Raw genomic sequence first — 26,966 nt, 5'->3', positions numbered from 1 at the left:
TTTATTTTTATTTTTTTTAGATACAACCAACTTTGTCTGTACGCAAAAAATGCACACACCGTTTCTAAATAGAAACCATTAAGTTCAAGAAGTGTTATTAAAAAAACTCACCCACCCAAATAAAAACATCCAATCAGTTCTTTACCAGTAACCTTTGTGTATGGAGGAGGGGCAGGACCTCACGCAAGCCAGGCAACTCATTAACAAACATGTTTTAAACCTTCTGAAAGGATAAAAAAAAAACCAAGAAAAAAAACCAACATATGTTTCACTCAAAGCAGAAGGACTAAAGTAGTTCTCTCCCTTTGGTAACACAAAGCAAGGGCGAAAGAAGAAAACGCAGAAAATCACTGTTTCCAGCATATGTAAACACCTTCTGGGTGCATATTCAAACAGATGCTAACAGCTGATCAGCCAGAAAGGGGACCTTACCTCTGTAAACATGTCTTAATTTCCTCCTACATGGCCAAAAGCTTTTGCTGTCTCCACACAAGCCCACTTTTCACTCCTAATCAGTGTCAACAGGTTAGTCTCTCTGCTGTCGGCTCCACGGTAGCTTTGACAGGAAAGAACTTTTAATCTCTTCCCTAGCACAGGCAGGGCCATGAGAAGGCTCGCTGCGCTCCCAGGCATAACTCCCTTGGCTGCGCTCCTAAAAACGCTCTCTCAAGTAAATGGTTGCTTAGCAATATTTGCCTTCCCCTCTGTATATTTGAAATTGGCAACATCTGTCCCTGTGGCAGCTTGATGACTAGAGTGAAGAAGACACGGTGTGTGGCTAACACACACAAAACACACCTACATTCTGTAATGCCCCCAAGGTCAGTTTGGGAACAGGCTTTTTCAGTTTTTTATTAAAAGGAGTTACTTTACTGTAGGGGAGGGATAGGTGGTGATGAAAGCCTTAGCACCCGTGGGACCTCCTTATTAACTGCGTAGTTAAGGTGCATATGGTTCCTTTTTTTTTCCACAAGCAAACACCAGTAGCTATCTAACATTGCACATTGAAATGCCCCTGCTAGAAAATATTCGGTGCCATGACACATGTATGACTGATGGTGCAGACAATAATATGTTCTCTGGAATCTAGAACAGCATGTCTCAACTTTAGAAGCTAGTTTACATACATACACTGATAAACAGAACAAACATTTCAAACTGTAAGCTGTTGGGAATTCAGATCACATTTTAGGACAAAATAGCTTATTTGGAAAATTTATCCAAGACAGGTATTTTGTCCTAAAACCTAAAATTCACTTTGAATTCCTAGCAATTTGCAGTTTAGTTAATAACCCTGTTAGCTGGCCCAGGAAAAAAAAAAAAAAACAGCTGGACAGCACCATACTGTGTCGTATCAGATAGCGCGATCAAGAAGACTATATATTCTGGGTTTTAAAAACAAGAACCAGAATAGAATCTAATTTAAGTTAGTAGCAGACACCAATATTTCAATTCTTGTGACAACCAGCATCTGAACAACATTGTAAAGGAAACTCAGCCACCCCCCTGTCCACAAATCAGCGGGTCTCACAGGGGACTCTTTTGGTGGCTACCGTAAAATCTTGGCTGCAGTGGCTTATTTTTGCTTTAGCAGGAAGTCTGTCATAATTATTTACAGTCATAGAGCCTATGCAAGACTTGGCACCTGGCCAGCCTGAGACAGTAACTGAAGTATGTGCTACCTTCCTGGAAACAAACTATTCTATTATTTTAGAACTGGACATCCCATATTGCGGTTAATATACACCACGACCACTACAGATTACAGAGTCTTTGGATCCAATATATAGGATTTTGTTAAACTAATTTAGCTGCTTGTTAAATATCACGGTTCTTCTGGCACCTAAACCCCCTACACTCCCCCACCCCTGCAGCCACCGAAATTAGGAATTTAACTTTCTTATAATCTGCACACATTTGAGGCTATAATCTGCACACATTTGAGTCACACCACCCCCACTGATCAGAGCCTACGATGACAGTGAAAATGGAAAGTCCTCATTATCTATAGGTCTTTGGGTACAAAAAAGGCCAGTTTTGTGAAACCATTGGGGGGAAAAAAAAAAACCTAAACCTTTTTGACATAAACAAGAGGGACTACATCCCAAAAATATTTGCAAGCTGCAGTGGTTAATGTGTTTGGAGTGTCCCTTTAATGACGGTAACCACTTCAGGTAAGACATACTGTGTACATTAGGTTTCCAAAATTATCAAATGTACAGAAGTTTTATTATTACCCAGAACTGTATGCACGTCTAGGGAGTGGATTGTGCATATTCACAAGGCACTTGAAGCCATTTCTGAAAACATGCAGGGTGCACTCTAGATTAGTACCACAAAGTTTGAGTTAAAATAGAGTTGGAATGTTTACTCGTAAACTGGCTGTATTGAAAAGCTCTTGCAAATATCTGCTACCAATTTTTTTTTACAAAAATCTCACTTTGCGTTTTGCAACCAATACATGATCGTTGATCCTCTTTAACCATATCAGGTCACTTTCTGACAGGTACATTTTCATACACGTTAATAGAGAAGCATGATGATGTGTTTTTAAAGGCATTTGTTTTAATTTGATTCAAGTCATTGCTTCCATGTGTAATCTGTCACTAAAAAGATGCCATGTGCTACAAGGAACAATAGCGGATCCATTTATTATTTATTTATTACTGCTATTTATAAAGCGCCAACAGATTCTGCGGCGCTGTACAATTAGTGGAGAAACATACAATATACACAGACAAATACAAGAGGTAGAGAGAGCCATTCGGAAAAGACCTTTACCAGCATTTAGCTATGGGGGTAGAAAGACAGTCCCATAACAAAATGCGGTGAAAATGGTAGATGGCTCACATAAAACTGATCTGTTTGTTACTGGAGCCTTGGTTAATCTGGCAGAACCAACAACGATTGGTGATTAGGTAAGGCCAGTCAAGGGGTTAATCTCTGTATGTGCAGTGTAACAAAGGGAAACTGCACATACAAAACACCACTACGATCATTCAAAATCTATTCATTTGTCCCAGTGCTGGGAGTAAAAAAATAAATTACAAATAAATTGTCACATATGTTTGGAAAATGAGGCCATATCAGGTTTCTGGAGAGATTGTAAACTGAAGGGTCTAACGTTTTCTCACCAAATTGCCATTTAAGCCATCACGCAGTGATATACAGTTGGGGCTGCCATCATCTCCATGTCTTTCTCTCTACCTCCATTAAGATTTTACACTTACTACTGCAAAAGAAAGCATTGGGATACGATTTCATGCATGGAAATGAGCAGCACGTCAGCTTTTTGGGCGTAGCGTTTGTTTGCCAAAGGTGCTGGTTTACCCACATTTCATTTGTAACAGGGAAAACTAAACAAGCATGTTATGCTCTTGCAACACCCAAGCTGTATAACTTCAGCTCGTCTATCTAGAATTTTATAACATGACAGGAGGCTTTGTATTTGCTTAAGTCTCTCTTTACTAGAACTCCACAGCAGCACAGAAAACAACCAATCAGAAAAAAGTTAGGTACTATAAAACTCCCCTCCCCATGCATCATTTCCTCTTTCTTTGCTTTTCCGCATCAGTACAGGTCAGAGTACCACTGCCTCCTGCTTATGTTGGTGGCTTTGGGTTTTATCTTGATTTATTGGGATTTATTTTTTGTATCTTTATATACTTACTTAGTTGTTCTTAGTTAATATTTGGCTTCATGTGTTTTCTTCTTCTATATATTCAGGTTATATATTTTTTGTGTTTAGTCATATATTTGTGATATATACTTCCTTCTTCATGCTAATGTAGTTTATGTGTATTGTACTTAGATATTTCGATGATGTTTACAATCCCTCCTTTGAATTGTTGCTCCCCCTGTCTCTTTGGGGAGTCCTTTCCCTTTTCTTTAGGGGGTTTGAGGGGTTTTCTTGGGGATTCCTTCCATTGTCCTTCCACCCTCTCCCCTCGCTACCCCACTATCTTTTTCCCGCCTTTACTACCCGCGGGCTGCTTGCACTGTGTCGGTGTTTCAGGAGACTAGCCTAAGCCTCTGGCTGTCTCCTGATTTTCCCCGAACCCCTTTCTACCTTCCGGCAGCCGAGGTACTCGCGGTCGGACGCGAGTACCCGGCGACCGCTCCGCTCTCCCACGTGGCCGCCGCCGCACTCAGCTCCTTCTCAGAGCCGCGGGAAGCCGACCGGGTGAAGGAGAGTGCACCTACCGCGGCCCCTCCTCCGTTCCATGGTGGTCGGTTCTCGGGTCTGTCGCCCTGCTGGCCGGCGGATTGCTATCAGGTTTGCCTTCGCTTGCTCAGAGTATCTTACATTCATGGACGTGATAGTCACTGGAACAACTCCCCCTTGTACCCAATACAGATGGAATACCACTATTTGCCTGCTGGGCATTTAGGGACTGCCAGTCCCGGGTCAAGTTACTCACGCAGCATTACGCTGTCAAAAAGGGGTCGATTGTCTAAGGATCCTATATCACAAGATGCCCTGTGGTTCTACAATTTTAGGGACCTCTACCCGAACTCAGAGGTCCTCGTTACTCATTCGATACCCACTGTAAAGCGCTACGGAATTGGAAGGCGCTATATAAATACATGTTATTAATAATATTATGGTATCACACAACCCATTGATTGGCCTGCTATGTCTGTGCCCATAAGATTGGCCTGCTATGTCTGTGCCCATAAGATTGGCCTGCTATGTCTGTGCCCATAAGATTGGCCTGCTATGTCTGTGCCCATAAGATTGGCCTGCTATGTCTGTGCCCATAAGATTGGCCTGCTATGTCTGTGCCCATAAGATTGGCCGGCTTTGTCTGTGCCCATAAGATTGGCCGGCTTTGTCTGTGCCCATAAGATTGGCCTGCTTTGTCTGTGCCCATAAGATTGACCTGCTATGTCTGTGCCCATGAGAATGGCCTGCTATGTCTGTGTCCATGAGAATGGCCTGCTATGTCTGTGTCCATGAGAATGGCCTGCTATGTCTGTGTCCATAAGAATGGCCTGCTATGTCTGTGCCCATAAGAATGGCCTGCTATGTCTGTGCCCATAAGAATGGCCTGCTATGTCTGTGCCCATAAGAATGGCCTGCTATGTCTGTGCCCATAAGAATGGCCTGCTATGTCTGTGCCCATAAGAATGGCCTGCTATGTCTGTGCCCATAAGAATGGCCTGCTATGTCTGTGCCCATAAGAATGGCCTGCTATGTCTGTGCCCATAAGAATGGCCTGCTATGTCTGTGCCATAAGAATGGCCTGCTATGTCTATGCCCATAAGAAGGGCCTGTTATGTCAGTGTCCATTAAATGGCCTGCTATGCCTGTGCCCCATCGAATAGCCTGCTATGTCGATGCCTACTTCAATGGCCTGCTATGTAGGTGACTTTTGCTTGGCTACCTTTCTGTGTCCATTCGTTTGGTCTGCTGGGCCTGTGCCCTACTGACGGGCCTACACTATTGGTACCGATCCCCTTTTGGCCGCCGGCCTGGGGTAATATCACGGAAGATAACCCTAAGCCCACCAGTGACATGGAGATAGGCAGGTGTCCAGACAAACACCGTTGCCATAGTGTTCAAGAGGACACAAGTATACGGCCATCTGAATATGGTGGGAAGGGTGAAGGCCCTAAACCTCAGGCCTGGAGGTTTAAGTTTCTTATGAAGACCCCGGACACATCCACGTTTTTCCTCCAACCGGTGATGGCGCATCTCCGAGGAGAACTTCGCACAGGCAAGGACCGGTACACCTACGGGAGAAAGCTGTGTTTTTCCTTGTCCTTACCAGCTACTCCGTAGCTGCCTCCCGGAATCCTTATAGGTCCGGTAGTTTTTCCTGCGTTAGTTTGGCTCCTGGCCCTGCCCAGTGGGACTTACTTTTTCTTACCTTCCGGCCTGCTGTTTGCCTTCTATCCGAGGTAGAATTGGTATTTTTCTCTTTTCTACATTAATTGTTGCTTTTTTAGTTTTTTCATGACTTCCTTTTCCTTTTCGCTCGGGTTGTCGTGAGGCCAGACTTGACCTCCTCCGCCCTCCCGGGCACTCGTGGATTGCGGAGAACGTCTCCAGCTTTCCTCAGACTACCAACGGTCTACCTGGACCCCGCGCGCGCGCACGGGATCCGGATAGTCGGTTGATAGTTTTCCATCGTTGTTCCAGAAGATTGCCCTCAGCCTTACGCTGACATTATATTGGTGCGCCCTACATTTTGGTCCCCCCCACTAATTTCTAGGGACTCTAGTTGGCACCACAGGAGGGTGCGGCCCTCCATCACCTCGATCCGAGTATATCGTTTTTCAGGAACGGAGAACGAACCCTCTCATACAGAACCGGATACTGATTTGTCGTTAGGGGGCTCAGCCCTCACTCGTCCTCAACCAGATACTGGGCTGGATACAGAGGACAGGTTGGGAGGGCCTTTTCTCACAGAGAGAACCGGTCACGGAGGTAGACTCTGCTGTTGGATACTAACGGGTGCGGCCCACTCAGGCTGACAGCCGGACGCTCTCACGGTATGCGATCACAGTAGTAGAGAGCGCGGTTCTCTCATGCACTCGACGCTCTACAGTACCGGCCATTTGTTCATCACACAGGCTAGTACCTGTGCGAGACTTTGATGACTACGTGGAGGGGCGTACCTTCTGCATTCAATTAGAGCTGACATCCACGCTACTGACTTCGTTCTAATGGACTGCCTGCCTAATGCAAGAATTACATGTTTAGACTAGATCCCTCTATTCTATCTCCTGTAATGGATCTACTGGATCCGGACCGCTGTTAAACACGCGAGAAATACTCGGAGGTATCAGGGGGGGAGTCTCCCGCTTATTTCCACGCACTCCTGGAGAGGGTACGGCTACCGGATGGTCCTCCGGTATTATGACTGCAGGTTTTTTTGGGCACCATATAATACAGAGATTGCTTTCTGTTTTGGATATCCAGACCATTACGAGCAAACTGCGCAGACAGTTTTTTCCCCATGTCAAGATGGCAAGAGATCCAGAGACCTTCATGGAGCAAACGGGCACTGCAGGATTAGGGAAGGCCTATTACCCGATCTGAAGGTAAAGCCGTACGTAGGGATCACTTGGTAACACCGGAAACCCTGGTTGTCTTGACTTCCCCGATCATTATGATCTTGGGATAGGATGGCAGGACTGCCCCGTCTCCTTTGAGCGTGTACCTGATGAACATGGTTCGGAGATAGAGGTCCCTCCGTCTATGCTCTATCTATCCTTCACGAGAGCCGTTTTGTTGGATTTGCGCTAACATATTCTTCAACTTCTCGCCGGGTGGGACAGGAAGGAACGTAAGATCCCCCTCGGTTTCTATTGCGATCCTGGTGGTGGACTTGGGCGCATTCTTTGAGTTTGGAGATCTACCTGCAGGGCCACATCGCCGATTGACCCTGGCACGATCGGAGGAGCCGCCTTACGGATCATGAGTTGAGACATGGTGGCAATTTCTTCTTGCGACCCTAAGTCCGATATTGACCTTCGGTATTTTACAACTACAGGCGACTGGATGATGGGTCAGCTTGCCAGCTCATGGATCGTCTGCTAGGAAACAGGTTGCAACATCACGTACAATGGATTTAACAGCGGATGGTGCTTTGTTCCGTATTTGAGATGCTTCGTCGACTGGCATCTTCTTTGATCCGTCTGCTGTCTTTTATCGTACTTGGTATGTCCAATTAGGATTACTCTGATATTTCCTGGAATAATTACCAGCGACACAAACAGCGTTGGATTGGTGAACTGAGCGTTGAAACAGCAAATACAAAGCCTCCTGTCATGTTATAAATTTGTAGATTATGCTAGCTTTAGTGTACCTATAATCTTAATTTTATTAATGACAGGAGGCGAGTATTTCCCACCCATTCTTGTCCCTCCCTTGTTTAAGGTTATAGTTTAGATTATCAGGTAAGTATGCAACTCTGTTTGTTGTCTCTGCTACCTGTCGCTTGTTCCTTATGTCTGTGTTTTTTTCCCATAAGTAGGGTTGGGATATTTACATATTAGGTTAATTTGGTTGCTACATTGGGTACCTACATGTTTATTCAGAGTACATTTCATTGGATAATCAACCTGTTCGATTCTGTTTTTCTCTCGTTTCAGTTTACAGTCCATCTACACTATCTAGTTTGACGGTTACACTTGGATGGTGGACATCGTTATATTCATCGTATCTAGGACTTCGTTTCTTCCCCATGATGTTCTCTGCCTTTTATTCTGTTTTGTCGCAGCTTGAAAGAGGAAATGATGCATGGGGAGGGGAGTTTTATAGTACCTAACTTTTTTCTGATTGGTTGTTTTCTGTGCTGCTGTGGAGTTCTAGTAAAGAGAGACTTAAGCAAATACTCGCCTCCTGTCATTAATAAAATTAAGATTATAGGTACACTAAAGCTAGCATAATCTACAATTGTAGATCAAGCATTTCATAAGGCAATGTATAGGCTCTGACACTATGTGGTTTATGTACACAACACAGCGCTGGTACAAAGTTCTAAACGTGAATCAATGAGCAGGAGGATTTCATAGCTTTGTCCCAGATTGTTTATATGCAATGCAGTATGGAACAGATCCTGTTAAATTACCCCATCAATTTTATAATGAAGGAACTAGTGTTCTATTCTATAGTGATACAAAACAAAAAAATAAAGTGTGCTGTGACAAACTATTAAAGGACCACTCTAGGCACCCAGACCACTTCAGCTTAATGAAGTGGTCTGGGTGCCAGGTCCAGCTAGGGTTAACTAATTGTTTTATAAACATAGCAGTTTCAGAGAAACTGCTATGTTTATCAATTAGTTAAGCCTTCCCCTTTTTCCTCTAGTGGCTGTCTCACTGACAGCCACTAGAGGCGCTTGCGTGATTCTCACTGTGAAAATCAGTGAGAGCACGCAAGCGTCCATAGGAAAGCATTCTGAATGCTTTCCTATGTGACCGGCTGAATGCGCGCGCAGCTCTTGCCGCGCGTGCGCATTCAGCCAACGGGGAGGAGAAGAGGCGGATCGGAGGAGGAGAGCTCTCCGCCCAGCGCTGGAAAAAGGTAAGATTTAACCCCTTTCCCCTTTCCAGATCCGGGCGGGAAGGGGTCCCTGAGGGTGGGGGCACCCTCAGGGCACTCTAGTGCCAGGAAAACGAGTATGCTTTCCTGGCACTAGAGTGGTCCTTTAATGTATATCAGTTGTATCATAACCATAGTAAAGTGCACATATGCTAATGTGTTACAAACAAAAGTGCATTACATAAAGTGACAGATACTTAAACATATATTAAAAACAGTAATGTGTAATTTAATTTACTTACAAGGGGCAACACTGCAAAATACTAAAAATAAAGTGCTACCAATATTGTGCAAATAACCAGTGTAGCACTTTACTTAGATATATATATATCTCTCCCATATATTAGATATTTTATTTTGTTAAATATTCAAAGACACCCAGCCTCCCTATGCTGCCCCTGACAGCTGCTGGACGGCTTGAGGGGTTCCTAGCTAGCTCTGCTGGCGCTCAATGGAGGCGGCGAGGGTACGGAGCTCTTCTTGGTCAGCTCCCTCATGCACTGCTTAGTGATGCAGAGTCCGGAGTGACGACATATTCCGGCTCCCGGCATCACAGAAGGGTGCATGTGGGAGCAAGAGGAGAAGACAGCTCTCCCACACTACCCGGATAGAATATTAGTAGTTTAACACCTCAGGGGAGGGGGCCAAAGGTGGCCAAGCCAGTCAGCTCTTGACCCCTGGACACAAGGCAAACAAGGCATTTGCCTAGGTGCTTGGGGCGGCGTTTTTTGCTGCCCCCCTGAAAGTGCCGCCTAGGCAAATACCTTGTGGGAAATACAGCCCTGTCCTCTGGTCAAAAGCCGGCTTCAGATGAACCAGAAAACCAGGTACTATTTGGGGGGGGGGGGGGGGGCTTTTAACTGGCATGTGTTATGACGCGTTTCACCAACACATCAGCTTCACAGATATTTGTATTTGCTGTGCATGGCTTCACATGGGGGTGGAGGTGAAAGACGACGTTAAGATGTTAAGGTAGCCATCTAGATATTTATCCAGGTATGGTTTGGTGCACCTACTAATACGAATAGTTTGTTTTATAGACCATTCTATATGGAATGTAAATGTTACACGCACATTTCACGATCACCTACCAAACCACTTTTTCTCACGGTCATTTTTTTTTTTTAATTCTTCAGAAATATGTTCTAAATATCAGTGAAATCAAAGGAGAAGATAAGACACTGCCCTCAAATTATACTAGTGTAATGAGCCCTTTGACAAGGTTAACGTAAACATCAGCTAAAACCTAAGAAAAAAAAATAAGGCAATAAATTAAGGTTTGGGGGGTGACAAAAAAAAAAAAAGTATCTTGAGATTCAGGTTATAATTGGGAAACATTTCAAGGGCCCACATACTTTACAAAAAACAGTTCCCATTGCCGGCAGGCCACTGACATGAATACACATTGCTGGAATGAAGCCAGCTAGGCAGAGATACAGCTATCAGCAATGTAATACTATGCGCTGACCCCTCAGGTTATAGCTAGCACAGAGGGGCTGTAATTCTATTATACGTATCTTATTTTATTTGCAAGCCAGTTTTAAATTTCCTCTTAATGTATACGTACAGCCCTCCAATCAGAAATCTACATGGATATTTTTAAAAAATATTATGGGGATAATTAAACCCAAGCTTGGAGATATCAGAGTTAAAAAAGGAAAAACTCTGCATGGTGGCTCTACTAAAGACCGTTAAAAAAGCAGAACAAAGCTTTGAGTGACATTTAAAACAAAAACACTCATTTAAATTATTAGACAACTGATGACGGCGTTTTGCTTGACAACACTGAGCAGTCTTTGGAAAAAACCCAAAAAGAACATACAAAAATAACACGTGCACTGGTAAAATGTTGCACAAACTTCTAACAGATATGGATATTTGGTCCCTCATGGACAATTGGATTAATGAAAGTTTATCTAGCACTGCCTAAAAAAGTTCAGCCATTGCGGATTGCACGTAGCAAAGTTCAAAAACAGAAGTGGCACAGATCACCAAATAATCCACAAAGTGAAATGATCCATTAGTAGGTATAGGGCACCATTACAAAAAGCAGGTGTAGACAAAGTAAATCGATAATAAGCACTTTTGATCCACTCAGTATGACAATGTATCTCTCAGATACCTCTTTCAGCCTTTCTATTTGATGCTGAACATTTACATTTCAATCAAGATGTGCCCAGGTGAAGCATTCCAGAGGTCAAAAACCATGTAAACCAGTGGATGTTAACCCTGGAATCCAAATTTCAGTAGGTCGACATGCGCATCATACTGCTTAGGCCGAAGTAACTGCTCTCAATACATGGTTAAATGTATCAGCAATACCTTGCTAAATGAATAGTTTAAAGGGACACTATAGGCACCCAGACAACTTCAGCTCATTGGACTGGTCTGGGTGCAGTTTCCCAGGTCAATTAACCCTGCAAAGGTACTTGTTGCAGCTTTTAAGAATCTGTAATATTTACCTGCTAGAATTACCTCCACCTCTAGTGGCTGTCTACCAGAAAGCAACTAGAGGGGCTTCTAGGTCGTTAGATGACTTTTGGTCACCTAACTGATGCTGAACATCCTCACACTATGTATGGGGACATCCAGCATTACCCAAAACCCCATACGAAAAAAATTATACATTCGTTATAGTTTCCCTTTAAATTCGTGTTATAAACTAGATTTCAATATATTGAATAGATTACAAAGTTAATTTTGTAGTTGAAGAATGGGTTGCAAACTAATGTCTCATACGTTGAATAAAAACAAGCCAAGCATGCAAACATTTACTTCAGATTTTCTATCACGACAAAGGCTCTGCCTTGGGAACAGAAGCAAACTAAACTCTGCAAACTAAAATGGGATTATTTCTATTATTATTATTGCATTCCTATAGCGCCAACAGATTCCGTAGCGCTTTACAATATTATAAGAGGGGAGATTTTAGGACAATTACAAGAAAACTTACAGGAAGGATAGGTTGAAGAGGACCCTGCTCACACAAGCTTACTAAACTAATTTAAAGTGATTACCTTCCATACGTCTTTCTGTATGTGTTTAAAGGGACACTCCATGCACCCAGACCACTTCTGCAAATTGGAGTTGTCTGGGTGCCAACTCCCACTACCCCTAACCCTGCAACTACAAATATTGCAGTTTTCAGAAACTGCAACATTTACATTGCAGGGTTAACTCCTCCTCTAGTGGCTGTCTACTAGTGGCTGTCTACTAGTGGCTACTAGACAGCTACTGGAGGGCACTTCCTGGTCTATAGCAGAGGTTTTGTGCTGTAGCGTCGCTGGACGTCCTCACGCTATGTGAGGACCTTCAGCGTCGCTAAAATCCCCACAGGAAAGCATTTTTAATGCTTTCCTATGGGGAGGTCTAATGTGCATGCGCGGCACTGCTGCACATGAGGTCTCATCCTGCCGGCGGCCGCATATGCGCAATCTGTCTCCCCCGCCGGCTGACGTCGGCAGGGGAGGAGTGTGGGCGGACCTTAAACCACCGTCGAGGGACATCGGGGTGGTCGAGTGGGAGGGAGAGGGGACCTGCAGTGCCAGGAAAACGATTTGTTTTCCTGGCACTGGAGTGTCCCTTTAATGATCAATAAAATGAAAAAAAATAATTGTTTTGAAGAATTTGTTATATACAAGTGTGTGTATGATGATAGATCTCAAACTCAAAGATCAAATCAATGTTCCTTTTTGAAGCTCTCAACACCTACACTCTGTTTAGCATTCCTAGTCAATAGACAGAAAAGTTATTCTGTGAATTTCACAACTTCATGTTACTGTTTATACTCCACCCCAACTCTAGGCAGATCATGCTCAGACAAGCATTAACACTGAGTGATTAGCAATAAAGATTAAATGAGTCACATTAGACCTAAATGCCCATAAAGATTTACAAAGTGACAGACACTACTTTTCTACAGCCTTATTTCAGTGTTCACCTGAAAACCGGATATTGTTGTCCGAAAAACGACATTATTGGATAATCCAATGTTAGAAACTAAAAGTGCGAGTTATCATTATTTTAAAATTAATCAAGGAGTTATTTTTTTTATATTTTTGAAAAAAAAAACACCAAAAAAAAAAAACCAGTTCAACAGAAAACATAGCTGACCTGGAGAATATTTCCAATTCAGTTATTTAGGCTGAAACATTTAATTCAAATTCCCTGACAATTTACACTTCAGATAGTAACCACAAGAACCAATTCAAAGCAAAATAAATCATGAATGACCCCTGAGACACACATGAAGTCTCTTCTAAATCTTCCATTTTTGTCACCATCAGAAAATTAGCACCAACTTCTAAAAGTGGCACAATCGCCATAGAAACCCATATAATGCTCATTCCACCGGTTGTCATGGTGATCGACCTAAATTTCTATTGACAACACTGTACTTGCTCTTCCCCAAAGACATTAAATCAGAACAGTCACTTTCTAGACTTTGTAACACTAAGCTTAACAATCCCAATATTGAACAAAAATATTTATATATTTAGTTTTTCAGACTTTGCCTTATGCTTCAGTGCACTGCCATACTAGCTCTATAAATCATAGCTATAAACTCTGTCCTTTGCAGCTGGCAATCAACATAGGGAAAGCATACAAGGAGGAGGAGCAATAAGACAACCTTTCTTTTCTCCTCCTCATTTGCATTTTTTGCCCTCACAGTGCCTTCTCTATAGTGGATAATGTACTGTATATACTCGAGTATAAGCCGAGTTTTCCAGCACATTTTTTGTGCTGAAAAACCCCAACTCGGCTTATACTTGAGTCACTGTCTGTATTATGGCGATTTACATTGCCATAATACAGACTGGGGGCTGTGGGGGCTGCAGAGTGTTTACTTACCTCTCCTGCAGCTCCTGTCAGCTCCATTCTCTGCGCCGCTCCGGTCAGCTCCCAGTGTAAGTCTCGCGAGAGCCGCACTATGACCCCGCGGCTCTCACGAGACTTACACTGGGAGCTGAGAGGGGAGCTGACAGGACCGGCGCGGAGGAGAAGGGAGCCGACAGGAGCTGCAGGAAAGGTAAGTAACAGCTTCCTGCCAGCCCCCCTCCTACACAGTGCCCATCCACTGGACCACCAGGGAGTGAGAGCCCCCCTCCCTGCCATGTATCAAGCAGGGAGGGGGGGACGGAAAAAAATATATAAAAAATAATAATAAAATAAAAAAAACACAACACTAATTCAACGGTTTAAAACAGAAACAAACATAACGTCAATTTGCTAACAAAATGGGGAATATTTACAAAAAAAATTTCTAACAGAGAAAAGAAGGTAATTCTCAAAAAAGTGGACTAAACATTACGATAAAAAGGGAAAATCCAATTGGTTTCCACAGCAACAGCTCCACTTTTAGTACGTTCACTTGCAATTCTGTAATAGACATTATAAATGCTATCAAATGTTTTTACCAGGGTACATGTTGTTAATGTCTACAAGGGACAAATGCATGCCTAATGAAATAGTTGGAAGTGAATAACAGATTTAGATAAACTCCCCCAGTTCAGCTTTGCCAACCCTACAGGTAAAAGGTCAAGGGCTGATGAATAATAGAATCAACTATCATCAGGTTTCCAGTCCTAGCAACTAACCACACAGGAAACAGCAGCATGCATCATCAGAAACACATGGAAGATGGCAGGCCAATGCCAATGATGAAAATGAAAGGATGCAAACTTATCATGGTCTATAAAACAAGGTACTCAATAGTATTTACTGCAAAGTGCACAAAATGAACAAGATAGAAACATTGACAAAGACATGGAACAACATTGCTCAATCCTCTACATTCAATTGGACTCCCTATCAATACAGCTGTCAAATTACATCCAGGCTACACTCTATAGTGGGACAAACCAGAGTCATCACTGCAACCAACACTATTTACTCTTCTTCCTTCCTAGTGCTAAACCTTTACCAGATATTCACTTTCTCTCCCTCTTTTTTTGTTTTTCTCTTCAACTTTTACTCCACAGGTACTTTATTTCACATGTTCACTCCCCCGCACCAAATCCCTTTTTAATCCTTCACATGCCTCTGAGCAAATGAAAGCAAAGCTTGCCTTGTTTGTGTACTTTAGAAAGACAAGCAGAATATGCTCATGGTTCTTTTTTGGCAGCCCAAACTCACTATACCTGGAAACTCAATCTACAGGATTAACTGTGCAGGTTAAAAGATGAACAGGTTTCTAAAAGGTTTGTAAGTTAAAAGACTTGAAATGAGATCTGAAAAAAATAAAATGAAATTATATATTTTACATTAAACAAAAGTCTCTTTTTCAGATCTCATTTCAAGTCAACCTACAAGACTTTTACAAACCTGTTCATAAAATATAAGAAAAATAAATAAATAGTTACCTTTCCCTCCAGTCTAGCACACGGTATTGGGTAGGAATAGCCGGCACGTAGCTAGCTGTCCGGTTGTTGCTAAACCACAACACCTGTGACTAAAACCTTGCTTTTTACTGTCCAAAACCAGTTGATAAACATTTCAACAGCTACAGAGCTCCCTATTGGCAACTCCTGAGAGAGGCAAAAGCGAAAAGAATATTCTATGTTAATCATTGATAAAATGAGGCAACATGTGCAGGTAACTCAGGAAAAGAAAAGTTCTTTGCCCCTGTCAACACAAGAGTTTAACTCTTGTTATAATGGAACAGCTTGAAAAGGTTTAACTTCAAGGAAAACGAAAGAACATCTAGCAAAACAGACAAAAAACAGTGCTGACATGCTGTAAGGAAGATACTGGATTCGGAAGATGTATGTGATTTGAGTTGTGAACACTAAGCATTTAAAAAATATATTTATTTTTAATCCCTGGACAGATAAACATTTGTAATACAACATTCTCATCCAAATCAGAACACATAACTAGTGTTTGCAGTTTGAAAGAAATAATAAGCAAACATTGGGACTATACATGGTGAAAAATGTCACCTGCCTATAAAAGCACTAATCTGTACTTACACCGCAATTAGACTTTTTTTTGTTTGTTTCTTTCAGAATCAGTAGGAAACTATTGTTATTCTAACTTACTAAAAACGTCATGCTCATTAACTACCTCCATTCAAAAGGTCACTGGAGATGTACCAAGGGGTAGAGGGACACCCTCTAGAACTTTTGAATATATCAATTTCAAGAAAGCTTTCTCAGCTGCTGCTAACCTTACTGGGGAATGCACCAGTGTAAGAGCACGTCCACACTCCCTTCAATTTCATAGGGAAGAGAAACGAAACACGGAAGTCCTACAAAAGGCTCCTGTAATAGTTGAGGGATGTGCTGAAAGTAAACAGTAGGTGCTTAATGCAAAATGAGTAATAATTTTTATTGGTTTTTTTATGCCTGCACCTCTAGACAATACACAGCAAGAGCTCCTTCTTCAATATGAATACAAAGTAAGAATAATGCACCACTTTGTTAAATAAACACTTCAAGCACCATTACTAGAGGCGTCCTGATGACTCCCCAAAATATAAGTCGTCAATCTGTCTTAGAACTAGGTGTACGCCGAGCGCTAGTCCCTGCCACTACTACAGCCAGAAACTCAAAGCCAGGAGCTCCTGGAGGTGCAAGACTTATCTCATTGGCTGAGAGTGATTAGCCAACGAGCTCAGAATACTAACCTGCCCTGTACGACAGACCAAGATGGGGAGCAGTGCCCAGCGGACCCCAGCTAAGAAGAGTCAAATTGCACTATAGTGATTGGTGGGCTCCTAAAATATATTCTAGATATAGAGAATTTTACATGGTGTCTAGAAGGATTGTGCAGGAAGACAACCAACGGGAAACACGCATGTCCACCCCAACGACCCTTGTTTAAGGGTGTTCCAGTCTGATATGCGCATAGAAATAGTTCCTCGTTAATGGCTTACTTAGAACCCTTCCAAATGGCGATATATTACACATTTACAGCCGAGTGGCATTTACCTTCATTATTAGGTAACCCACAAATCTAATGATAGCAGTATACAGCCTGCACACACACATGTTGAGCAATAGAAAAGCAGACAATGTATTGTGACATGCACAGGTCACTGCAGTAACAGCAGTGATATAGTAACATTACTTATATAGTTACACTGATATGTACAAAAGGTAAACAGAGACAGTATCACATGAAGATTAGGGTTTCCAATGCCCAATTCATAATGCTAAGTGGGAATAGTGCCATAAAACTGTTTGTTCTAGAAGCAATCACACAATGGAGAGAGACTAAAACATACCCAGCAGTGATTAAAACATTGCATTGGTTCTGCTGCACTGTGATGGGAAAGGAAACTCCACACAGTAAGCACGCTCCCAGTTTCTTTCTACCTCTTTGTTCTAGAGAAAAACAGACACTGGCTTTAACAAGGTTTAAAAAGCCTCAATTAGGCCTTCTTTCCCAGAGGGACGAAGCACTTCACATAATTAATACTGCATATAGTTATACGGCGGGGTTGTTAAGCAAATTGCATTGTAGATGGAATTTTTTTTTTTTTTTTTTTAGCATTGCTGCTATAATTCCCTAATCTCATTCCCATTACTGCATAGTTAATGTTACGTGAATCATTTACCGCATATCTGTAATGGCTATGTTGACACGTTATGTATTCCAGTCTTTAACCCCTTAAGGACCGGACTGTTTTTGCGATGTTGTACATTTGCGACCAGGCATCTTTTTACACTTTTGTGGTGTTTGTGTTTAGCTGTAATTGTCCGCTCTCTCATTTACTGTTCCCATACAAATTATATATTGTTTTTTTTTCAGGACAAAGGGGGCTTTCTTTACATACCATTATTTATATAATCTCATGTAATTTAATTTTTAAAAAATATGATGAAAAATTGAAAAAAATACATGTTTTTTGACTTTTATGTGAAAAATCTTTTACTCATCTACAAAAGCGAATGAAAAAAACTGCTAAATAGATTCAAAATTTTGTCCGGAGTTTAAAAATACCCAGTGTTTACATGCTTTTTGCTATTTTTTTGCATGTTATAGGGCTATAAGTACAAGTAGGATATTGCAGTTTCAAAACATACATTTTTAAAATGTATCAATAGTGACATTGTAACACTATTATCTGTCATAAATCGCTGAATAACACCCCACATGTACATATATTTTTTAAAGTAGACAACACAGGGTATTCAATATGGGGTATGTCCAGACTTTTTTAGTAGCCACTTAGTCGCAAACACTGGCCAAAGTTAGCGTTCATATTTGTTTGTGTGTGAAAAAAGTAAAAAACTAAATTGAACACTAATTTTGGCCAGTGTTTGTGACTAAGTAGTTACTAAAAAAGACTGGACATACCCCATTTGCAATACCTTGGGTTGTCTTCTTTTGCAAATGGAATGCCATCATGGGGGTAATTCTCATTCCTGGGCTACCATACGCTCTCAAAGGCAACGTAACCAACCTGGCCATTTTCAATGTAAAAATATTTGACCCATATATTTGACCCTGTAACTTTCAAAAACGCTATAAAACCTGTACATGGGGGGTACTTTTATACTCAGGAGACTTTGCTGAACACAAATATTAGTGTTTCAAAACTGGAAAATGTATCACAACAATTATATCATCAGTAAAAGTGCTGTTTGTGTGTGAAAAATGCAAAAAAAAGTCACTTTCACTGACAATATCATTGCTGTGATAGGTTTTACTGTTTTGAATCACTAATATTTGTGTTCAGCAAAGTCTCCCGAGTAAAACAGTACCCCCCATGTACAGGTTTTAGGGTGTCGTAGAACGTTACAGGGTAAAATACAGTGAGAGCAAATTAAATTCTCTGGACTTTCGGCCTGGGTTGGCAGGCAGGTCCCTTAAATTGCAATCAATAAAATAACTTAATTATGTAAAAATATTACATAAATACGCACGTAGAATTTAAATATATATGCATATTTATATATTTGAGGTCTACGTGTATATTTATATAATTATTTATGTAATTTTGTATATGGACATATGAATAGTTCGTATTCTTTTTATTTATTTATATATACATAGATATATATACAATTTCATTCTAAGTGTATTTTGATATATATATATATATATATTAATATCAAAATACAGTTAAAAAAAATTATATATCTATACGAAATTTTATTCTAAATTTTTATTATTATTTTTACATGTTTAATTTAAATTACTTTTTATTTGTATTTTATAATATATATATATATATATATATATATATATATACACACAATATATATAGTTATATATATATATATATATATATATACACACACACACACACACACACACACGTGTGTAATTTAATTATAAGTGTATTTTTATATTAATATATGTACATATTAATATAAAAATACACTTAGTATGACATTATATATATGATATATAGACGTATATTATATAGGTATTATATATATATATATATATATATATATATATATATATATATACACACACACACATATATAATAATAATTTTTTTTATTCACTTTAACTTTATTTTTTTTTATGATTTTACACTTGCAGGGAGACTGCCTGTCAGCACAGACAGTCCCCCTGCAGGCAGACACATGGACACCTATTGTGACCATGTGGTCGCCCTGTTGGGCGATCACATGGCCACAGGGGTCCTAATCCGCCATGGGGAGACTGTCTGGGCTGCAGGCAGTCTCCCCACAACGGGAGCACCGCCGATCGCCGCCGGGGGAACGACGGCGATCGGGCAAGTACCTCTTAAATTTAGGACGGTTCAGGACCGTCGTCTGTCGGCAACGCAAAAATGCCGATGACGGTCCTGAAGGGGTTAAAATAATTTAAATTTACTTTAAATTTTTTTTTTTTTTAAATGTTTTTAAAATAATTAATATTTTGAGGTCTGTCCAATTTTCATATTAATGAATCCGCAATAAAATTATGAACTTTTTGGGAGATTTTTTACACACTTTTTTTTTTTAAATCAAGTATATATTATTTTTACAGTTTTTTTTCTTTTTTTTAACATTCTAAATTCAGTAATTTTTACAGCAATGAACATATGAGTGAATAACCCTGAGTGAAGTGCCACTCTATATTGAAAACCATTTCTAATCTAATTGGAAAGTGTGCATAACGTGGAAATCCTTTAAATCAAGCATGTCAAACTCGTGGCCCACAAGGACCATCTTTGCGGCCTGGCGAGCCGTGAGTACATGCGGGTGTTATAGCAGAGTAGGCACCTGTTTCCCCACATTGCAGGTGCCTACTCTGCTAAAACTTATCCGGCTTGGGAGGAGGGCCAGCGAGGGAGCTCAGTGCTCCTGCTCCCTCGCGTGCAGTCTGTAGTGAAGCCGGGCGCCGGAATATGACGCCATATTCTGGCACCCAGCTTCACTAAACCACAAGAGGGAGCAAATAGAAGGACCCCAGGGAGATTCCCCACATCGGCTCCAAAAGGTAGGGAGCAATAAAGTGTGTGTGTGTGTCGGTCAGTGAGTATGTGTGTGTCAGTGAGTATGTGTGTGTCAGTGTGTGTCTGCAGGAGGATCAGATTTGGCACAGGGTGGTGCTGTGGTTTAGTAGAGGAGGGGCGCCTGGGATTTAGTAGGGGGTGGGGAGGGGGAGTTTGGGATTTAGTAGATGCAGTTTTTTTTATAATGTACTTTTTAAAATAAACCTACATTTCTATGAAAATGTAAGGTTTTTTTTGCGACCCACATAAACTTAAACCTTGTTTATGTGACCCATGCCAGACTGAGTTTGACATGCTTGCTTTAAATATACCCAATATTGTTTAACGATCTATTATTTTCAACTACTGCCCTTATACTTCGTCCCTAACAGGGACCACTTTTTTGCAAGTGGCTCATAGCTACCATTAGTGCCTTGTTTTGGGGCCAGGTAGCTTTGCATCCTTGCAAAGGAAACTAAAATTGAAAATGTAGTTCTACTTAAAGCTTCTACGCCATTTTAGTTTTGATTATTTTTTGGGGGGTGCGGGGAGGGTTAGCATGCCATACCACTTTCCAGCTTTAAATCATCCTCTTGGTGAACGCTTTACACTTGATCAAATGTTTTGGCAATCAGTAGCAAGTTACAGCGTAGTAGGGGTCCTTGGGCCCAAGGTATGGTAGATCCACTTTACCCATCCAAACAAATTCCTATATATACACACACTTTAAAGTGGTCTTAATAGATCACCAATAACTTGTATGCCATATTTTTAAAATATTAATGAACTCCCATGCAGATTTATAATCACTTTAGTCACTATAGCCACTTTTTACGCAGACAGGCTGAGGGACGGAATGTTTGGAGAGGTTGGAACTTCCAGCGTGTCTTTTTAGTTAGTACAATCTGTTTCACTCTTTAGCGTGCACCTTTCATGGCCTTGTGCTGCTGCCGATTCTGTCACAATAATTTATTGGTTTACCAGCGACCTGACCCTGATCTGCTGCAAAGCCATGGGAACAGCACACTTAGAAGCCAGAGATGGCAGTGGGAACTCACAGATCAGATGTCTACAATTTTTTTGTCATCCAGAACGACCCAGTAAATAAACTGAATGCAGGGTTAAAGCAGATTCACACACTGGCACTAGGATAACTGACAGGTTTTAGAATCGGTTTAGAGACTCAAAAATGGTTCAAATTGGGAAGTTTTAACTCTAAATCTAGATTTCTCGAAAAGAAAATGTTTCAGGGTTTGTTTGTTTTTTTAAATTTATTCATAACGTACACATACGGCTCATGTCATTTTTTGCATGTGAAAATTAAGTGATTTTTTCATTAGTCAATAATTTCGATTGTTTCCCCTTACATACTTCCTACAGAGTCTGCTATTTTCTCAAGTCCTTCAGTTTCCAACTAAAATAAGAAAAAATATACAGGGGAGCCAGGCAGTAATAGAAATGAACAAACCTCAAGAGTAAAATCAAGGACCAAAGAAATGTGATCCTAGAATCCAAACGATCTCACGGGTGCATCATACTACACGGTCCTTCAAACTTCTCCCCAACATCCACAGAACACACCAGGAATGCTGGACAGATTGTACAACAAAACAGTAGTGCACTGTATGCAATGGCTACGTACAATATGTTAACAGGCTTAGATCAGATCTTTCATTAGCAAGACCGATATTTTAAGTATAGTCGATAGCTTACGTTTCTTTGTAACGTTTCACCCTCCTTTAGGTTCTTTAGGATACTCTCAACCAAAATCACAGCCACCCACTGCTGCTCAATTAAATGACTCCCTCATTAGCACTTGCAGCACTCTCGTTTAGCATCATTCAAAAATGGTTTAAAACTTTAATGGAAGGACGGCACTAGGGGACGCCAGACACTATTACCACTTCAATGAGATGAAGTGTTACAGTGCTTAGAGTGTCTCTTTAAGCATTCTGTACAACAGGGTTTCCACAAAGTGTGGGTCGCCAGGTAATTTCTAGTGGGTCGCGCTAACCCACACATCCAGGGCCGCCAGTGACTCGAGAGGCAGACAGGCAGACTGATTGGTGGGGCCCTCAGTCCATGATTGCGGGCCCGACACCAGCAGGGGGCCAGCAGCTTGCCCTGTATGCTGCCGGGCCCCTCCATCAGTCTACTCGAGAATGAGCCCAGACCTCCGGTCTGCAGCTTCACCGGGTGCAGAGATGGCAACACTCTGGGTGCTCGCGAGACTTCTATCACACGGTCTGCAGCTCTGCATCCGGCAGAGCTGCAGACCGGAGAGTTAACCCACCAGGGAATTTATTTAATTAAAAATGAAGGGAGGACACTGGACCACCAGGGAATGTATTTAATTAAAAATAAAGGTAGGACAAAGCCTGCCCTCCCACTGTAACCCCTTCTCGCCCTTCACCCCACACTGTAACCCTTTCTCACACTGTCACCCCCACACTGTTACCATTTCTCAGGCTCCACCCCACACCGTCACCCTTTCTCACCCATCCCCACACTGTCACCAGCACACACGCTCCTCACATGGTCACCCTCACCTCCTGTCCCTGTGTATCCATTTGCGTCAGAGTGTGTATGTGTGTCCGTGTGTGTACGTGTGTACATTAATGGCTGTGTATGGGGAAACTAGGGGTCACAGTGTGTGTCTCACTGGGTCATTGTGTGTATTTGTATTTCAGTGTTTGGAAGTGTATACACTGCACACAAATGCACACCTGCATTCAAACACCAACATTCACACACATACTCCATACAAAAACATGCTTACATTCAAACACACATTGTGTATATGTATTTTTATATACACAATATACACACACTGCAATCAAACGCAAGCATTACATACAGACACACCCCTGTATTAAAACATTAAAATTATATACAAACACCAACACTACACACAAAAGCACACCTGCATTTAAAGTCCAACACTACACACAAACGCATTCCTGCATTCAGACGCAAACACTACACACAAGTACACCACTACATTCCAATGCCTCAGTACATACAAATACTTTATACAAAAACGTGCTTACATTCAAACACTGCTCACAAATACAACCCTGCAACAATGGCAAATGGTAGATCCCCAGCTGGCATAGCATTGTTGAAGTTCTCCGACAGATGGGGATCCACCTTTTGGCCGCACTTGCACTAGAGGGGTTCCCAGAAAAAAACATACTTGCACCAGGGCCCTCTCTACATTAGTTCTACCACTGGGATACTCAACGTGAGGTGCCTGGATGAAAGAGTGGAACACAGCGCTTCTGATTCTGCGAGTAAGTAGGTGTATGTCTCTAAAACGGATTGTCATGATATGCAAAGTTTTTGCCTTTACAACTGCTATTATATGCCAAAGGTATGCCTCTAAAACGGCTATGAAATGCCAATTCTATGCATTTAAAGTTGATTGCCATGGTGTGCCAAGTTAATACATTTCAAGATGCCATGATGTTCCAGTTGTATGCCTCTAACGGATTGCCATGGTGTGCCAATTGTATGCCTCTAAAACGGATTGCCATGGTGTGCCAATTGTATGCCTCTAAAACGGATTTCCATGGTGTGCCAATTGTATGCCTCTAAAACGGATTGCCATGGTGTGTCAATTGTATACCTCTAAAACGGATTTCCATGGTGTGCCAATTGTATGCCTCTAAAACAGATTGCCATGGTTTGCCAATCGTATGCCTCTAAAGCTGCTTGCCATGGTGTGCCAATTGTATGCCTCTAAAGCTGCTTGCCATGGTGTGCCAATTGTATGCCTCTAAAGCTGCTTGCCATGGTGTGCCAATTGTATGCCTCTAAAACAGATTGCCATGGTGTGCCAATCTTATGCCTCTAAAGCTGCTTGCCATGGTGTGCCAATTGTATGCCTCTAAAGCTGCTTGCCATGGTGTGCCAATTGTATGGCTCTAAAACAGATTGCCATGGTGTGCCAATCGTATGCCTCTAAAGCTGCTTGCCATGGTGTGCCAATTGTATGCCTCTAAAACGGATTGCCATGGTTTGCCAATCGTATGCCTCTAAAGCTGCTTGCCATGGTGTGCCAATTGTATGCCTCTAAAGCTGCTTGCCATGGTGTGCCAATTGTATGCCTCTAAAACGGATTGCCATGGTTTGCCAATCGTATGCCTCTAAAGCTGCTTGCCATGGTGTGCCAATTGTATGCCTCTAAAACAGATTGCCATGGTGTGCCAATCGTATGCCTCTAAAGCTGCTTGCCATGGTGTGCCAATTGTATGCCTCTAAAACGGATTGCCATGGTTTGCCAATCGTATGCCTCTAAAACGGATTGCCATGGTGTGCCAATTGTATGCCTCTAAAGCTGCTTGCCATGGTGTGCCAATTGTATGCCTCTAAAACGGATTGCCATGGTGTGCCAATCGTATGCCTCTAAAGCTGCTTGCCATGGTGTGCCAATTGTATGCCACTAAAGCCGATTGCCCTGGTGTGTTAATTGTATGCCTCTAAAACGGATTGCCATGGTGTGCCAATTGTATGCCTCTAAAACAGATTGCCATGGTGTGCCAATCGTATGCCTCTAAAGCTGCTTGCCATGGTGTGCCAATTGTATGCCTCTAAAGCTGCTTGCCATGGTGTGCCAATTGTATGCCTCTAAAACGGATTGCCATGGTGTGCCAATCGTATGCCTCTAAAGCTGCTTGCCATGGTGTGCCAATTGTATGCCACTAAAGCCGATTGCCCTGGTGTGTTAATTGTATGCCTCTAAAACGGATTGCCATGGTGTGCCAATTGTATGCCTCTAAAGCCGATTGCCATGGTGTGCCAATTGTATGCCTCTAAAACGGATAGCCATGAAGTGACAATGTTATGCTTCTAAATCGGATTGCCATGGAGTGATATTTTTATTCTTATAAAACCGATCGCCATAGTGTGCCAATTGTATGCCTTTAAAACGGATTACCATGGTGTTTATTTTTAAAATATGCATTAAAAGCAAGTGGGTCTCGAAAAATTACAGTTTTCAAAAGTGGGTCTCGGCCCATAAAAGTTTGGGAAGCCCTGCTATACAATATTGTAATCATGTGACTAAAGAAAATACTTTTCCTTGTATAGCCAAGTTAATATTGTATACATGTGTTGGCCATTACAAATTAAAGCTTCTCTTCTCAGTAGTTCTATTAGAATGTTAATTGACTTCCCCTGCGGTGAACTGTGACTGATGGCTGAAGTCTGCCTTTATTGTGAGAAAAGGGATCACTTAAGGGGCATTATCACCTCTAAAAAAATTTTTTATTATTATTATTTTATATTTCTTATCATATGCAAAACTGTCCTGGTACAGCCAAAATATAAAACGAGAACTTCTTTCTTTAAAAGGGCACTCTAAGCAGCATAACAATAATCTAGTTAAAGTGGTTATGAGGCATTACACTCTAATATTTTTAATATCTATTGTCTGCATGCAGGGATGCCTCCCAGGGCTGTCAATCTCAAACAATACTCAAAAAAAATAAAAAATAATACTCAAAACAATGAAGGAAAAAAAAGCATACCCAAACAAAAAAGTATCCCAATGTTTTGTCAAATCGGCATTGTCAAGGAAGGATCCAGCTCCTGGCAACAGTGCAAAGCAATCAGCGCATTTATAAAGTAACACCAACACCTAAAAGTACTTGCTTGAAGTGATTTTTTTTATGTTTATACAAAATGTGAATTTTTTTTTTATTTTTTTTTTAAATGTTCAGCAAGCAATATATTTATTAAATTACAAGGCTCAGAGTCCCAAATAAAGCCCTTTTTCGTCTCATTGGGAGAATCAGCCTCAAAACTGCAGGTTGGGAAAGCATAAAATGATGAACCATTTCAGGCAATCTTTGTATGTTTTTACTTATTGCACAATAGCAATAGTTTTCTTTATAGAGCAAACTCCCAGTGATTGCTTTGCTAGTACAAATCTATATATGCAACTTAAGACATTTAAAAATGCATGTCTAGTAAAATATAAATAAGCCAAAGTTTGCAGTTCCTTCATAATTGTCACAACCTGCATTAAACGGTTGCTTTGTACCTTTTGACCTAATGTTGCTTGCCCAACAAAAAGCCCTCTGCCTTTCTTTTTTTTTTGCACGATGGGAACAGGGTACAAATGGGTAAGTGAAAATTCAACAAAAAGGCTTAGTAGACCGCAGCTCTGATACAGAACAAAAAGCGAGGCTCAATGTCGACGTGATCCAGCTTGCAGTAATAGTCACATGGCTAAAAGCTAAAGCCCATTGTACAGCGCTATGGCATTTGCTGGCGTTAATAATTAATAATAAAAAGGGCAATAAAGGACTGTGCCTGCACAGAGAAAGTCCACGTGAGTCACTGCATAGCTATCCCAGTGTGGATTACTCTTTTCTGCAGCAAAAGCGGTTGTTTTATTCAAATAACCAAGCTCACTCTGGCACTGTTGCCAAGAGAGAAACGCCAACAAAGAAAAAGCAGCTGCAGGTGACACACAGGCCCTGGAAATTTAATTAGCCGAGAGCT

The 26,966-nt window shown here is 41.4% G+C and overlaps 1 protein-coding gene across 3 annotated transcripts in view; it reads right to left on the bottom strand.

Moving 5' to 3' along the window:
- AFF1 (ALF transcription elongation factor 1) overlaps positions 1 to 26,966 on the bottom strand; it is a 165,521-nt gene that overhangs the window by 72,841 nt on the left and 65,714 nt on the right. Inside the window, exon 1 of one of the 3 annotated variants that reach the window (XM_063458782.1) lies at positions 433 to 785. The exons of the other annotated variants lie outside the window; for them this stretch is intronic. Coding sequence (XP_063314852.1) covers positions 433 to 444 — 12 coding nt within the window. The 5' untranslated portion in view covers positions 445 to 785. Of the gene's footprint in view, positions 1 to 432; positions 786 to 26,966 lie in introns of those variants that run through there. 3 annotated transcript variants of the gene reach the window in all.

Source organism: Pelobates fuscus, chromosome 6, assembly GCF_036172605.1.
Source record: "Pelobates fuscus isolate aPelFus1 chromosome 6, aPelFus1.pri, whole genome shotgun sequence".
In the NCBI taxonomy this organism is placed as follows: Eukaryota; Metazoa; Chordata; class Amphibia; order Anura; family Pelobatidae; genus Pelobates; species Pelobates fuscus.
This window is presented reverse-complemented; position numbering and strand designations above follow the sequence as displayed.